This window comes from Salvelinus fontinalis, chromosome 27, assembly GCF_029448725.1.
Source record: "Salvelinus fontinalis isolate EN_2023a chromosome 27, ASM2944872v1, whole genome shotgun sequence".
NCBI classification, from domain to species: Eukaryota; Metazoa; Chordata; class Actinopteri; order Salmoniformes; family Salmonidae; genus Salvelinus; species Salvelinus fontinalis.
This window is the reverse complement of record NC_074691.1, coordinates 20,876,573-20,893,511: the sequence shown is the minus strand read 5'-3', so window position 1 is coordinate 20,893,511 and position 16,939 is coordinate 20,876,573. Positions and strand designations below refer to the sequence as shown.

The following is a 16,939-nucleotide window of genomic DNA, read 5'->3' as shown; positions in this document are numbered from 1 at the left end:
AACATGATATCTGACTACAATCCAATCATAATGATAAAGCTTGACCACCAGTTGCTTGAAAAGTATGTGATCGACATTGTCATGCCAAGGATTCTCTTTTGTTTTCGGCTGCTTCCTCCATAGCTTGCCCCTAGGACTACATGTGAATATGTGGTCTTCAGTGTGGATGAGTGGGTTTTTCTGACTCCGGTTTCTCTTGCAGGGAGAATGTTCAAAGAACCAAAGAGGAGATGGTGGCTTTGCAGAGGGGCCACCCTGCACTCAAACCTACGCTGGCTATCATACAGGTAAACAGGCATTAGCCTACCGTCTTGTAGGTCACTGTGGCCTTAAATTACTTCTGTGCTTGGCCGTTGTCAGTTGGGGTTGGGCTCCCCTGTGATTGTTTTATTGAACCTTTTGGTGTGTGTCTATGTTGCTCAAGGCTTTGTATTCTTGTCTCAAAGGCAGATGAGGATGACCGTTTACTGGAGATCAACAAGAAGATGGCTGGAAAGGTACAATAAGTGATTCTGTTTCTCTTTAGCTTGAAAAAAGTAATTTTACATTTACGCTACCCTTTCAGTAGAAGTAAAGTTACCTGTTGGTGTTTTCCCACGGTTCATTTCCCTGAATCCCTCGTTTTATAGATTGGCCTGAACATTATTCAGATCTGCTTGCCCAGAGAATGCACTGAAGATGAGGTGAGTCAAACCAGCCAATACCTACTACACAAATTCCCACCACAACCCAACAACACTCACTGTGATTGGACATCACGTTATTGGCTGTTGCCTTCTTCCCACCCTTCCCTGCAAGTCAAATTTTGCCTGACATTCACTTTACTGTCTGTGTGCGTGCGCGTGTCAGGTGAATGCATCTGCATATCTTGTTCTTCCATTGCCTGTCTAATGAGTCAAACCACACACGGTCTCTCTCAATGATCAATAAGTATTGGACATAATGTCATGGATCTCCCCCGAATACTAGATAGTTGTTGTAGGAAATTGTTGAATCTCTTTCAACACAGTACATTTATGAGGTTCCTTCCTTCCCAGCTCTGGACCTGGGAATGACCTTTTCCACAGTAGGGTGGTGATCATGGTCCTGTGTGTATTAGGTGAATATGGATATATTTGGAATGGGACTAGTAGATGTCTGGATTTCCGTGAGCGTGTCTGAGGTGTCTGCTGTTCTACTTTCACTATGTCCTCGGTGCATGTTTTCTTTTTCTTTTCCTCTCTCCCTCCATGTTTCTTTACCTCCACTAACCCACTCTCTCTTTCCAGGGGCAGCTGAGGTCACTATCAGTTGCCTGAGTGGTTGACCTCTCACCTTCAGAGTGCACACTTTTAGACATCAGGGGCCACATTCTTGCTAGTTTACCTTTTTATGATTTAACTGAAGTCATTTCTCCCTCCCAATTCCACCCCATCCTTATCCCTCTCCCTGACACCCTCTTTCTTTATTTGTGTAGATTATAGAGGAGGTGTTGAAGCTGAATGAGGATCCCAGGGTGCATGGTGTGTACCTCCACCTCCCCCCTACCTCCCTCACCAGCCGGGTCCTCAACACACTCAGACCAGAGAAGGACGTGGACGGGTAACACATTCATTACAAACACAGCTAAACACATTTGATCTATACTCTAGCCTTACCCAGTTATTGCTCATTCATAATGCACCACATGAGAACTGTTCTAAAACCACCTAGCCAGCCTACTGCCAATGCTACACTAGCAATGTCTTATGTCTACTACTTGTACCCTACTTTATGCGTGTGTGTCCTGACTATACTGTAGTGTGTCAGACCTGAACGTGGGGAGGCTGGTGCGAGGAGATATGAGCCAGGGCTTCACACCCCCCCTGGCCAACGCTGTCATGGAGCTGCTGGCCAGACATGGTGAGCAGAGAAAGTGTCACACTGCTACTTAAACTAGACTGAAGTAATTCAGAGCATACCAGCAATGGAGACCACTATGTGTAACTTAAGTCACGCAGCTAGAGTTCTTCATCACTGATAAGCCTAGCGAGTATGTACTATATGTAATGCATATGTCAAATCATTTTTGTGCTCAAATTGTAATGTATGGATTGGATTACTATCCAGTTGAAATGGCTTTGCTATTAGTTTAGGGAAGATGATCCACATATGGATACAGTCGAATGAAAACGATGACACCAAACTAATACACCATAAGAAAAACACTGGACTACTGAATACTCTCACTTTTATGGAACCCCAGGAGGGACTATTCTAGGAATATGATATGCATGTATAGTGTACGGTTGAAAAAATATATACTGTATTTCTTATACCATATTTTCCTGTTTCCGTAGACACCCCTATGGAGGGAAGGACCGTGTTGGTGGTGGGGGGTGAAGGACCCCTTGGGGTGGCCCTGCAATGCCTGATGCAGAGAAGAGGTATGGTGGTCCTCAACAGCCGGAGGAGCTCTGAGGGTCTACAGAAACAGGTATGTACACACAGATGCATGCGCGCGCGCGCACACACACACATTCACCTTCACAAGGTACACTTACAAAATGTGTTTCAATAGACACTTTGTGTTTTGACCACTCGGTGGCAGTGTAGCTCTAATTGAGGCAATACCCTGAAACAACATGTGAGGTGTGTTTGATTGCTGTCATGCCATGATTAGACTGACAGAGCTTTGAAGACCTGCAGAGATTAAAGTCAAACCTATCTGCATCTATTACCCTGTGCTTGAACTACTGAAGGATGTAATTTATAATTTAATTTGTCTCACTCTTTCCCCTCTGTCTTATGCTCTCCATCTCTTCTTTTCTCTCTTCTTTTCTCTTCCCCAGGTGATGCAGGCGAACGCTGTAGTCCTGTTGGCTGCGGGGCATATGGATGTCCCTCCCACATGGCTGAGATCTGGGACTGCAGTCATCCACTGTGGCTCTGCTCTTATGACCGGTAGGACTGACCTGTGTCAATCAGGGGGGAACATCGTCATCATAGGGACATTACAGAACTGCTTGGTCACTATGCTTTTAATGAATTAATTCACTGCTGGATAGATTCTGTAATACACAGTGCATTCGGAAAGTATTCAGACCTCTTTACTTTTTCCACATTTGTTACGTTTCAGCCTAATTCAAAAAGAGATAAAAAAAAAAATGTATCTTATCAATCTACACACAATACCTCATAATGACAAAACAAAAACTGTTTTTTAGAACCCCCCCCCCCTAAATTTATATAAAAAAAAACTGATATCACATTTATATATTTATTCAGACCTTTTACTCAGTATTTTGTTGAAGCACCTTTGTCAGTGATTACAGCCTCGAGTCTTCTTGGGTATGACTCTAAATGCTTGGCACATCTGTATTTGGGGAGTTTCTCTCCTTCTCTGCAGATCCTCTAAAGCTCTGCCAGGTTGGATGGGGAATGTCGCTGCACAGCTATTTTCAGGTCTCTTCAGAAATGTTCGATCGGATTCAAGTTGGGGCTCTGGCTGGGTCACTCAAGGACATTCAGAGACTTGTCCTGAAGCCCCTCCTGCTTTGTCTTGGCTGTGTACTTAGGGTCGTTGTCCTGTTGGAAGGTGAACCTTTGCCCCAGTCGGAGGTCCTGAGATCTCCGAAGCAGGTTTTCATCAAGGATCTCTCTGTACTTTGCTCCGTTCATCTTTGCCTCGATCCTGACTTCTCCCAGTCCCTGCCGCTAAAAAAGATCCCCACAGCATGATGCTGCCACCACCATGCTTCACCGTAGGGATGAGGGTTTCCTCCAGACGTGATGCTTGGCATTCAGACCAAGGTTAATTTGTGTTTTAATCAGACCAGAGAATCTTGTTTCTCATGGTCTGAGTCCTTTAGGTGCCTTTTGGATTACTCCAATCGGGCTGTCGTGCCTTTTACTGAGGAGTGGCTTCTGTCTGGCCACTCTACCATGAAGGCCTGATTGGTGGAGTGCTGCAGATATGGTTGTCCTTCTGGAAGGTTCTCATCTCCACAGAGGAACTCTAGAGTTCCGGGTTCTTGGTCTCCTCCCTGACAAAGGCAGTGCGGCCAACTCTAGGAAGAGTCTTGGTGGTTCGAAACTTCTTCCATTTAAGAATGATGGAGGTCATTGTTCTTGGGGACCTTCAATGCTGCAGACATTTTTTGTTACCTTTCCCCAGATCTGTGCCTCGACACAATTTTCTCTTAGCTCTACGGTCAATTCCTTCAACCTCATGGCTTGGTTTTTGCTCTGACATGTACTGTCAACTGTGGGACCTTATATAGACAGGTGTGCCTTTCCAAATCATGTCCAATCAATTGAACTTACCACAGGTGGACTCCAATCAAGATGTAGAAACATCTCAAGGATGATCAATGTAAACAGGATGTACCTGAACTCAATTTTGAGTCTCATAGCAAATCTCTGAATACTTATGTAAATAAGGTTTTTTATTTGTATAACATTTTCAGACATTTCTAAAAACCTGTTTTTGCTGTGTCATTATGGGGTATTGCGTGTAGATTGAGGAAAAATACATTTTATCAATTTTAGAATACGGTTGTAACGTAACAAAAAGGGAAGGGGTCTGAATACTTTCCGAATGTACTGTAGATAGAAATTCAGCATGCACCTGTTTTAACCTTATAATTGAGTTGTTATAACATTGTATGTCTGTCTCAGAAGATCATGGAATGGAGATGTCTGGAGTGGGACCCCTAACAGCAGCCCTCCGGATGCAGAACGTGGTGCAAAGCAGCAGTCGTTGGGCCCAGGGGCAACAGTACAGACCCTGGACACTCCGCAGCCTCAAGCTGCAGCCACTGTCACCTGTACCCAGGTAAGAACCAGGACGTACCCTTGTCACTGGGCTACCTGGGTCAACCCAGGAACAAACCACATCCCTCTATACAAAACACAAAGCTCCCATTTGCACAACCTTTGAATGATGCTAAGAGAGGCAACATCTCTTCTTGCCTTGACAAACCTCTGCTCATCCACTCTCTGAGTCTCAAGTGTAGGAGATCTCACAAAAGGACTTCTCTCAGTATTCTAAGCGATGTTTAGATAATATTGTATTATAAGGTCTGAGGTAACTTGTCCACCCATTCCTCCACAGTGACATAGAGATCTCCCGTGCCCAGACCCCTAAGCCTGTGGACCAGCTGGCCCAAGAGATAGGCCTGCTGCAGGAAGAGACTGAGGCCTATGGCAGAACCAAAGCAAAGGTCCGCCTCTCACTCCTGGATCGCCTCAGAGACCAGCCTGATGGGAAATATGTGTTGGTGGCTGGGTGAGTCTTACCGTCCGTCTGGGCAAGGAATTTATTCCAGTTTGAATTTCACCACTTTGCACATTTGTGTTTCTACCACCCCCCACGATTCTCTATTCTCGCTACACTGCTCACAGAAATGTGCTCACTGTTAGTTTTACTACAAATGCCTGGGAACTGGGTTGTTTGGGTTTCCTCTTGTCAAATTCTACGAGAGAGAGTGAGCTGCCAGTAGGTTTTTTTCTTTTAGATGGCGAAACAGAGAGAAAGATATATATATTTTTTTCTTCTTCTTGGAGATGGATAGGGGTCAGGAGACCGTGGAGCCTTGTCTCATACCTGTCAGGGCCCCTGGCGGTCAGGGCCAGCCCCTCTTTGAAGGGTGTGTGAACATTGCTGCTCTGACAGATCAGGCCCCACTGCCTCCTTTCATGTGTCTGGCTGAGGAATGCACTGCTGCCACTCGCCCCAACCCCTGGCAGACCGGCAGCAGCACACACACACACAGGTTCAAATGAGCTAAACACTCTTTTTGTCTCCAACCCACTGCCACAAGCATACACACACACACACACACTCTCCCACACACTGTCACATAAACACATACAGTGTATTCAGAAATATTCACACCCCTTGACTTTTTCCACACAAAATGTTAGTCTGAATTTTGTGTCACTGGCCTACACACAATACCCCTTTAATGTCAAAGTGGAAATACGTTTGGAGACATTTTTACAAATGAATATAAAATGAAAAGGTGAAATGTCTTGAGTCAATAAATGTTAAACTCATTTGATATGGCAAGCCTAAATAAGTTTAGGTGTACAAGTGTGCTTAACAAGTCACATAGTAAGTTACATGGACTCACTCTGTGTGCAATAATGGTGTTTAACATGATTTTTGAATGACTTTTTATTTTTTTTATTTTTTTATTTCACCTTTATTTATTAACCAGGTAGGCCAGTTGAGAACAAGTTCTCATTTACAACTGCGACCTGGCCAAGATAAATGCAAAGCAGTGTGACACAAACAACAACACAGAGTTACACATGGAATAAACAAGCGTACAGTCAATAACATAATATAAAAAGAAAGTCTATATATACTGTGTGAGGAGGTAGGGTAATAAATAGGCCATAGTAGTGGAATAATTACAATTTAGCAAATTAACACGAGTGATAGATGAGCAGATGATGTGCAAGCAGAAATACTGGTGTGCAAAAGAGCATAGAAGTAAATAAAAACAATATGAGGTAGGTAGATTGGGTGGGCTATTTACAGATGGGCTATGTACAACTGCAGCGATTGGTTAGCTGCTCAGATAGCTGATGTTTAAAGTTAGTGAGGGAAATCTAAGTCTCCAGCTTCAGCGATTTTTATTATATATATTTTTTTTGTGCAATTTGTTCTAGTCATTGGCAGCAGAGAACTGGAAGGAAAGGTGGCCAAAGCAGGTGTTGGTTTTGGGATGACCAGTGAGATTAACCTGCTGGAGCGCGTGCTACGGGTGGGTGTTATCGTGACCAGTGAGCTGAGACAAGGCAGAGCTTTACCTACCTCATGACTACCTCATCTCTGTACCACACACATACAATTATCTATAAGGTGAGCAGTGAATTTCAAATACGGATTCAACCAAATTCCAGGGAGGCAATTATTTTTCAAGCAGACATTCAATATCCCTTTGAGCATGGTTAAGTTATTAATTACAATTTGGATGGTGTATCAATACACCCAGTCACTAAGTAGGATACAGGCGTCGTTCCTAACTCAGTTGCTGGAGAGGAAGGAAACTGCTCAGGGATTTCACCATGAGGCCAATGGTGACTTTTAAACAGTTACATAGTTTAATTGCTGTGATAGAACATTGTAGTTACTCCACAATACTAACCTAAATGACAGTGAAAAGGAAGCCTGTACAGAATAAAAATATGCCAAAACGTGCATCCCGTTTGCAACAAGGCACTAAAGTAAAACTGCAAAAAATGACCTTTATGACCTGAATACAAAGTGTTATTTTTTGGGGGGGGGAAATACAACACATCACTGAGTACCACTCATGTTTTCAAGCAGGGTGGTGGCTGCATTATGTTATGGATATACTTGTCATTGGCAAGAACTAAATATATATATTTTTTGTTGATAAAAAGAAACAGAATAGAGCTAAATACAGGCAAAATCCTAGAGGAAATCCTGGTTCCGTCTGCACCAGACACTGGGAGAAAAATTCACCTTTCCGCAGGACAATAACCTTATTAAACACAAGGCCAAATATACATTGGAGTTGCTTACCAAGAAGACATTTTAATTTTCCTGAGTGGCCCAGTTTGAGTTTTGACTTAAATCGGTTTAAATCTATTGCAAGACATTATCAACAACCAATTTTACAGAACTTGAAGAATTAAACAAACAATAATGTCCAAATATTCTACAATCCAGGTGTGCAAAACTCTTAGACTTAACCAGAAAGACTCACAGCTGTAATCGCTGCCAAAGTTGATTCTAACATGTATTGACTCGGGTGTGAATACTTATGTAAGGTATTTCGTTTTCAATGAATTTGCAAACATTTCTGAAAACACGTTTTCACTTTGTCAAAATGGGGTTGTGTGTGTGTGTGAGGGGGGGGGTCAATTTAATCCATTTTGAATTCAGGCTGTAACACAACAAATGTGGATTAAGTCAAGGGGTATGAATACTTTCTGAAGGCACTGTACACACTGATTCACTATCCGGCTCTTACTTCCCTCGGTCTCGTGTGGGCACACACACACTCCCTCTCCTTAAGGATCCGTCTTTGTTCCCTGCGGGCCCTCTGGAGGCGAGGGGCCTCACTCAATTGTTGTCAGAAGAAGAGGGCATGTTCACCGGATAGGGAGAGAGAAAGTGCCTCTACTTTTTCTTCTCTCTTTTCCCACCTCTTACCACAAACTGAGCAACATTGGGTTAAAAGACGGATTGCATTTTAAGTCACTTTTTAATAGGTCTCACATGGTTCTCACTTTTATATTTGATTCATTCATCTCTATAATGTCCAGCGAGATACCAATTGGTCACATGAATTAGTCCAATTGGACTAATGAATCTGGTTGCCTTGGATACAGGCTAAATGTGGTTAGGGCTGTGAGATCAGATGCTGCTGATTAGACTATAGCACGAGCGGACCAGTAACCTACACATTAGATGATGTGAGACCAATGCACTCCCCCTGCTTTGAGTCCCTCATTCTAGAACTATACTCAGCACAAATACATCTCTATTAGTGTGTGTACTTTTCTCTTAATGTTATCTCTTTTCCCTCCAACACCAGTATCACTCCGACCCCCCTGGGGGAGGGTAAGAGCACGGTCGTCATTGGCCTGGTCCAGGCTCTCTCTGCCCACCTCAAGCTCAACTCCTTCGCCTGCCTCAGACAGCCCTCTCAGGGGCCCACCTTTGGGGTCAAAGGTCAGAGAGGGCAGATCTCTACTCGTATATCTATGTTAGAGAAAGCATATCTATGCTAATAAATTCATCTGTTCACATATCCATCTGCTTCTTATGAGGAGAATGGTAAGGGAATGTTGTCTGTGTGATGCTAATTGTTAACATCTTTGTTCAGATTGTAAGGGAATGGAGGTGGAGTAGTTTACTTAGTCCACAGCTCAGCAGTACTCCTGTCTCCCTTGTGCCTGTTGTCTCGCTCTCACTGTGTGTTTTGTCTGTGTGTTCTCCTAGGGGGCGCTGCAGGAGGGGGATATGCCCAGGTCATCCCTATGGAGGAGGTAAGAGACACACACAGGCAGCTCTCAGCTGGACCCACGGCTTCAAAGGGGCTACACAAACACCAATGTTTAAACTATACACACACACACACACACCCCAACGCGTGCATAACATTCTCTGTGACTAAAGTGTGCGTGAAGAGACAAGGTGGAGGGTGAGAGCTGGAGGGAGAGATATGGGGAGGGAGGCGTCAGACTTCAAAGTCAGAGAGACAGACACTTCAGAGAAGGCTCTTCAGCCTCCTAGCCTCCCTGCCTTCAACACAAACACCAGCACCGTTGAACTCCCCCCTCTTCTCTCTCTTTCGCTCCTCAATAGTCCAGTGGCTGTTAAATGGATCTTTAAACTAGATGATGGAGTCTTTTGGACTGTAAGGGCACTGACTGTGTTGTGATCTTTGTGTGTCGTAGTGTAGTCACAGAGGTGGGGGTCCAGTCAAGTATAGGGCAACATGAGTTCATAGTCACAGTATGAGACATAGCATATAGCCTGATTGAAGTTGCATATAACCCTCCCTCTTGGTTTTCTATGGAACTCTACTCTGGTCAATGAAATTCAGTAAATTGAGTTTTCACTTGTGTAGTTATTTCACTTTTGAATCTGATGACTTGCTCTCTTTTTGCTCACTCTTCTCTCTCTCTTTGTCTCTCGGTCCCTTTGTTTCTCTGTCCCACATTCTTTATCTCTTTGTCTCTCTGTCCCACCTTCTTTATCTCTCTCCCTTGTCTCTGTCCCACCATTGTTATCTCTCTCTCTTTGTCTCTCTGTCCCATCTTCTTTATCTCAGTTCAACCTCCATTTGACAGGTGATATCCATGCAATCACTGCAGCCAATAACCTGGTGGCCGCTGCCATTGATGCCCGGATGCTGCACGAGGCCACCCAGAAAGACAAGGTGACAGTGATGTCAAAATTCAGAGTGATTCTGACATCACAATGGAGAGTTATGCCATCAGAATGCAGAGTTGTCCTAAAAATGATGTTGACATCACAATGTAAATAGTTTCAGTGTATTCCCAGTCAGTATTAGATAGCCGCAACATTCAAACTCAATTTTCTTGTCTGCTTGTTTAAGACAATTATAAAACTAAATTTAAGAAAAGTACATGTCTGAAGATTGCTTTTCAACATCGCCTGTTCCTGAGTGTTTTCACTACTTAGAAAAACATAATATTGTAGGGGCTCATGCCCCTTTTCTTGCACATGGCTGCTAGCACCGTCGTGCTAGCTAGCTACCGACCGGAACATTATGCTAGCCATGACCAACAACACAAACAAACGTACTTTACAGGTGCAAGTAGTGAGGAGTTACAAACGGACGATACTAAACAAGTTAAATGTCTTTCCTATGATCTAACGGTTTTCAACGCACAACTACCTGTAGCCTCCCCACAATCTCCCATGCCGAGTAGCCTGAAACCACAAGGCTCTTCTCGCAGGCTCTATTACTCTGTCTGCATGGGTTTTCCCCAAAAGCATGTTTGTTTTCCACAATTTGTGGGCGTGGTCCAGGGGAATTCCTTATTTGGTGAACATCGTATAGGAGGGATATGTCAGTGTATTCCGAGTTCTTCCATGCAAATCCCTTCAAAGCGTTGTTAGATGCCTAAATGTGACACTAGTGAGATCACAATGTTGTCACAGGACCCATTTAACTTCCATATTGTGTATGAATTATGACATCACTACTTGATATATTCTCTTTTACTGTTACGTCTCTCTCCAGGCTCTATACAGCAGACTGGTCCCCTCAGTGAACGGAGTCAGGCGCTTCTCTCCCATACAGATTGCCAGGCTACGTGTAAGTCCACCCAATTCACTGCCTAAAGTCCTGTGTGTACTGGCTATTGTTCAGTTACCTCGCCCAGTTATATCCCTAAGACCTCCACTAGGTGGCCTCAGTGAGCTGATATACTGGTCGTCCAACGTCCCTTCATAGTACCTCTCACTCTGCAGCACTATCCCCTCAACATCACCACTCACTCATCTGTTTGGATTACAGTTAGAGTAATATAGGACTCTATGGTTTACCATAGGACTTTTATAGGAGTGTTGATAGCAGTCCGGCTTACTGTTAAAACATAACAAACAGATAGGAGATGGAGGCGTGAGGTCCTCCGAACCAGCACACAGCCTCAGAGACACAAACACACAACTTGAGGAAGACTTGAGTGGAGAAGTTCAGGAGGATGTGAAATATTCATCAGTTTGAAGGACTGGAGGAGTCTCTTAAGAATTGTCTAATGAAGGGAATCTAGGACTAGACATAAATGAAAGATCAGTCTCTTCTGCCAGAAATTTCATCATTTGGTATTTTGTTGATGGATAACACTCAGGCACTGCTCCAGAGTCTCCCATAAGTGTTCTATTGAGTTGAGATCTGGTGACTGAGACACACAAAGACACACACACTCTTTAACCGCCATGCTTCTTTGAGACATCTCTGTCAAAGTCACTGAGATCTCTTCTAGCCATGGTAGCCAAAATAATGGGCTACTGGGAATGTTTCTACATGACCATAAGCATGATGGGATGTTAATTGCTTAATTAACTCAGGAACCACACCTGTGTGGAAGCACCTGCTTTCAATATACTTTGTATCCCTCATTTACTCAGTGTCTCCTTTATTTTGGCAGTTACCTTTTAGTTGGGAAAGGTGATATGATAGACATCACAGGGCAATTCTAGGATAAGAGATAGATGTCAGATCGGAAAATGAAGCCTTTTGGACCGCATTGAACGGCCTTTTTTTACCAGGTAAGTTGACTGAGATCATATTCTCAGCAACGACTTGGGGAATAGTTACAGGGGAGAGGGGTGAATGAGCCAATTGGAAGCCGGGGATGATTAGGTGGCCATGATGGTATGAGGGGCCAGATTGGGAATTATGGCCAGGGCACCGGGGTTAACACCCATACTCTTATGATAAGTGCCATTGGATCTTTAGTGACAACAGAGAGTCACACCCGTTTAAAACATGGTGCCCTACACAGGGCAATGTCCCCAATCACTAACATGGGATATACTTTTTTTTGGACCAGAGGAAAGAGTGCCTCCTACTGGCCCTCAAACTCCACTTCCAGTAGCATCTGGCCTCCCATCCAGGGACAAACCCTTCTTAGCTTCAGAGGCCTGCCAACAGTGGGATGCAGGTGTTATGTTGCTGGCTTTACCACTGCATGATTCATACGCTGTTGTTGACATTATCATCTCTCTCTCTTTCTCTCCTGCTCTAGCGTTTGGGCATCAGTGAGATTGACCCCAGTGCTCTCACGCCCCAGGAGGTCAGCTCCTTTGTCCGTCTCGATCTCGACCCCGCCAAGGTCACCTGGCAGAGAGGTAGGACCCTGTCCAATCAGTTATTCCCTCTTCTCATATTACAGGCCCCCCACATGATTGGTTAATGTGTTGATTTGAGGGGTGGAGCGGGTTTCCGTTAGCCGGTAATTGTAATTGTAGCCGGCCAATTGTGCTGCTGGGAGAGGGAAAGCAAGAAAGGAGCCTTAGCCTAAAATTAAAGTTGGAGAGTATGCCTATAGTGAAAAGCCTACCAGGCAGGACTCCAGACTGTGACCATTTAGTCGCCTTTTGCAACCCTTTACTTTAAAAAAAAAATATATTTTAACCTTTATTTAACTAGGCAAGTCAGTTAACCTTTACTTAACACCCATCCCGGATCCGGGAGCATCCTCATCAGTAAAAGCTGACTAGCGTAGCGCCACAAGTAAATAATAGCATATAAATATCATGAAATCACAAGTCCAATACAGCAAATAAAAGATAAACATCTTGTGAATCCAGATTTTTAAAATGTTTTACAGCGAAAACACTATGTATTTATATTAGCTAACCACAATAGCCAAAGACTCAACCGCATATTTTCACCATGTTTCTACCGCATAGGTAACTCACAAAACCGACCAAATATAGATATAATTAGTCACTAACCAAGAAACAACTTCATCAGATGACAGTCTTATAACATGTTATACAATAAATTTATGTTTTGTTCGAAAATGTGCATATTTGAGGTATAAATCATAGTTTTACATTGCAGCTACCATCAAAAATATCACCAAAGCAGCCAGAATAATTACAGAGAGCAACGTGAAATACCTAAATACTCATCATAAAACATTTATGAAAAATACATGGTGTACAGCAAATGAAAGATAAACATCTTGTGAATCCAGCCAATATTTCAGTTTTTTTTAAAGTGTTTTACAGCAAAAACACAATATAGCATTATATTAGCTTACCACAATAGCCAAACACACAACTGTATTTATTCACCGCATAGATAGCATTCGCAAAACCCAGCTAAAGATAAAAAATGAATCACTAACCTTGACCAACTTCATCAGATGACAGTCTTATAACATCAGGTTATACAATACACTTATGTTTTGTTCGAAAATGTGCATATTTCGAGCTGCAAACCGTGGTTATACATTGTGAATATGTAGCACCAATTCCCCAGAATGTCCGGAGATATTTTGGACACTCACCTAATCTGACCAAAGAAGTCATCATAAAAATACTTGTTGTATGGCAAATGAAAGATACACTGGTTCTTAATGCAACCGCCGTGTTAGATTTTTAAAAATAACTTTACTATAACAAACAGCTTGCGTTATTGCAAGACAGTGCCCGCCAAAACGGCAGAGAATAGGAATCAACATTTTCCACAGAAATACGAAATTACATCATAAATTGTTCTTACTTTTGTTGAGCTTCCATCAGAATCTTGTACAAGGAGTCCTAGGTCGAGGATAAATCGTTGTTTGGTTTTAGAATGTCCTTTTCTCCTGTCGAATTCGTGCCACAATGCTAGCCAATGTTGATGACGTTCCCAGTTTCTCTTGACGCAAAGAACAGAAAACTCCAAAAGTCCCAATAAATGTTGAATAAACTGATGAAACTCGGTTGAAAAAACCTACTTTATGATGTTTTTCTAATATGTATCAAATAAAAACAGAGCCGGAGATATCCGCCGTGTATACCGAACGCTTTTCAAAAGCCAATGTCGACGTACTTCGCGCGCCAGAGAAGACAAAGAAATTTCCAGACCTGTCACTCCAAAAGCTCTTGTTCGGCCTCAGATCAAGCTAGACACCCCATTCCACCGTCCACTGCCTGCTTACATCTAGTGGAAGGCGTATGAAGTGCATGCATATCGATAAATATTAGGCAATTGAATAGGCAGGCCCTGGAACAGAGCATCGTTTTCAGATTTTTCACTTCCTGTATGGAAGTTTGCTGCAAAATGAGTTCTGTTTTACTCACAGATATAATTCAAACAGTTTTAGAAACTTGAGAGTGTATTCTATCCAATAGTAATAATAATATGCATATTGTACGATCTAGAATAGAGTACGAGGCAGTTTAATTTGGGCACGATTTTTTCCAAAGTGAAAACAGCGCCCCCCTATTGACAAGAAGTTTTAAGAACAAATTCGTATTTTCAATGGTGGCCTAGGAACAGTGGGTTACTGACTTGCCTTGTTAAATAAAGGTAAAAAATATATATGTACAGATCAAAACAAGGATTAGTGTTTTTGTAATTAGTTATAGGCTGTTTTTAAGGACATGTTAATTTGGCCAATATCCCATGTTTTGATGGCGCTAGCTGTTTGGGTGGATGGGTTACGCCCCTAATGCATATGGATGACCAGTAAATGTCTCAAATGTCCGACAAATTTAAATCATCCCGGTCACTTGTCTGGCGCCAGATTTTCCAAACGAAACCCTGGGGTGGAGGGTCTTGGGATTCATAGGTAGTGAGTGATTTCTAGGTTCACTCTCAATGGGTATTCTCCCTCCGTCTGTCCCACCCTTAACTCATGCCTCCAAGTCCCCCAAAGGGGTGCAGTAGTCAGAGCCCCAGATAACTGGGTGTGGTGAGTGAGGGGCACAGTTTTTCACCCCTCTGGGAATAATGTTGTTTTTAGGTTGTCATGAGCCTGAACCGTGTTATGCCTGATGGGGTATTTACTCTGCAGGCTCAAAAGGGCACGTTGAAGAGTGTGCTTCCAGAAGATTAAAAACAGTGTTACTACATATGCGTGTGTCTGTGCACACACCTGTATTTCTGCCAGCTAATGGCTTGTGCACGTCTGTTTTTATTTAATTAAAGCACAGGACGATGTTGGACTCCTGTGATTTCCTCTGGTCTTGGTGGATAACTAACCACAGAATAACCAATCCTAAACCTCCATTATTAGGCGTTTAGATAAACTGTTGAGTGAGACCTTAAGAACTCACCTTAACCTTCTCTATTGGCACTTAGTCTCTTCCACGTTCAAATGTTCCATTATTTAATTAAAAGGTAATCAGTCATGCATGTTTCCAAGTTCATAACTTCAAATAAGTCACCCCCCACACATGCGGTGACCGCACCTGGTTTATATGGTGCCTCTAGAGACACAACCTCTCACATCGTCACTCAATGCCTAGGTTTACCTCCACTATTATGCCTTGAATCTATTCTTCCGCGCCCAGAAACCTGCTTCTTTTACTCTGTTCTGAACGCACTAGACGACCAGTTCTTTTAGCCTTTAGCCGTACTCTTATCCTACTCCTCCTTTGTTTCTCTGGTGATGTAGAGGTTAACCCAGGCCCTGCAGCCCCGAGAATCACTCCCATTCCATAAGCGCTCTCATTTTGTTGACTTCTGTAACCGCAAAAGCATTGGTTTCATGCATGTTAACATTAGAAGCCTCCGCTAACCCAGATGTCCTAGCCGTGTCTGAATCCTGGCTTAGGAAGGCCAGCAAAAAATTTCAAAAAAAATCCTGAAATTTCTATAAAATTAACAATTCTGTAACTATAACATTTTTCGACAAGATAGAACTGCCGAAGGGGGCGGAGTTAGCCTGCAGAGTTTTGTCATACTATCCAGGTCTGTGCCCAAACAATTCGAGCTTCTACTTTTCCAGAAACAAGTCTCTCATCGTTGCCGCTTGTTATAGACCCCCCTCGGTCCCCAGTTGTGCACTGGACACCATATGTGAATCGATTGCCCCCCATCTATCCCCCATCAGAGTTCGTACTGTTAGGTGACCTAAACTGGGACATGCTTAACACCCCGGCCTTCCTACAATCTAAGCTAGATGCCCTCAATCTCACACAAATCATCAAGGATCCTACGAGGTACAACCCTAAATCCGTAACCATGGGCACCCTCTTAGATATCATCTTGACCCACCTGTCCGCTAAATACTCCTCTGCTGTCTTCCACCAGGATCTCGGCGATCACTGCCTCATTGCCTGCGTGCGTACTATGTCCGCGGTCAAACGACCACCCCTCATCACTGTCAAACGCTCCCTAAAACACTTCAGCGAGCAGGCCTTTCTAATCGACCTGGCCCGGGTGTCCTGGAAGGATATTGACCTCATCCCGTCAGTAGAGGATGCCTGGTTGCTCTTTTAAAAGTGCTTTCCTCTCCATCTTAAATAAGCATGCCCCGTTCGAAAAATGTGGAACTAAGAACAGATATAGCCCTTGGTTCACCCCAGACTTGACTGCCCTAGACCAGCACAAGAACATCCTGTGGCGTTCTGTATTAGCATCGAATAGCCCCCGTGATATGCAACTTTTCAGGGAAGTCAGAACCAATATACTCATTCAGTTAGGAAAGCTAAGGCTAGCTTTTTCAAACAGAAATTTGCTTCCTGTAGCACTAATTCCCAAAAGTTTTGGGACACTGTAAAGTCCATGGAGAATAAGAGCACCTCCTCCTAGCTGCACACTGCACTGAGGATAGGAAACACTGTACACTGTCACCACCGATAAATTTACGATAATCGATCATTTCAATAAGCATTTTTCCACGGCTGGCCATGCTTTCCACCTGGCTACCCCTACCCTGGCCAACGTCTCAGCACCCCCTGCAGCAACTTGCCCAACCCCCCCGCTTCTCCTTCACCCAAATCCAGACAGCTGAT

General features: G+C 43.4%; 1 protein-coding gene across 2 annotated transcripts in view; it reads left to right on the top strand.

The window, feature by feature from the left end:
- mthfd1l (methylenetetrahydrofolate dehydrogenase (NADP+ dependent) 1 like) overlaps positions 1–16,939 on the top strand; it is a 77,606-nt gene that overhangs the window by 1,102 nt on the left and 59,565 nt on the right. The window contains exons 2-15 of one of the 2 annotated variants that reach the window (XM_055885267.1): positions 203–287; positions 447–497; positions 630–683; positions 1,457–1,581; positions 1,781–1,881; positions 2,319–2,455; positions 2,811–2,922; positions 4,642–4,795; positions 5,075–5,248; positions 8,538–8,674; positions 8,945–8,991; positions 9,780–9,887; positions 10,719–10,793; positions 12,229–12,331. In XM_055885267.1, the coding sequence (XP_055741242.1) occupies positions 203–287; positions 447–497; positions 630–683; positions 1,457–1,581; positions 1,781–1,881; positions 2,319–2,455; positions 2,811–2,922; positions 4,642–4,795; positions 5,075–5,248; positions 8,538–8,674; positions 8,945–8,991; positions 9,780–9,887; positions 10,719–10,793; positions 12,229–12,331 (1,463 nt within the window). Of the gene's footprint in view, positions 1–202; positions 288–446; positions 498–629; positions 684–1,456; positions 1,582–1,780; positions 1,882–2,318; positions 2,456–2,810; positions 2,923–4,638; positions 4,796–5,074; positions 5,249–8,537; positions 8,675–8,944; positions 8,992–9,779; positions 9,888–10,718; positions 10,794–12,228; positions 12,332–16,939 lie in introns of both variants that reach the window. The other variant, XM_055885266.1, reaches the window with a different exon arrangement.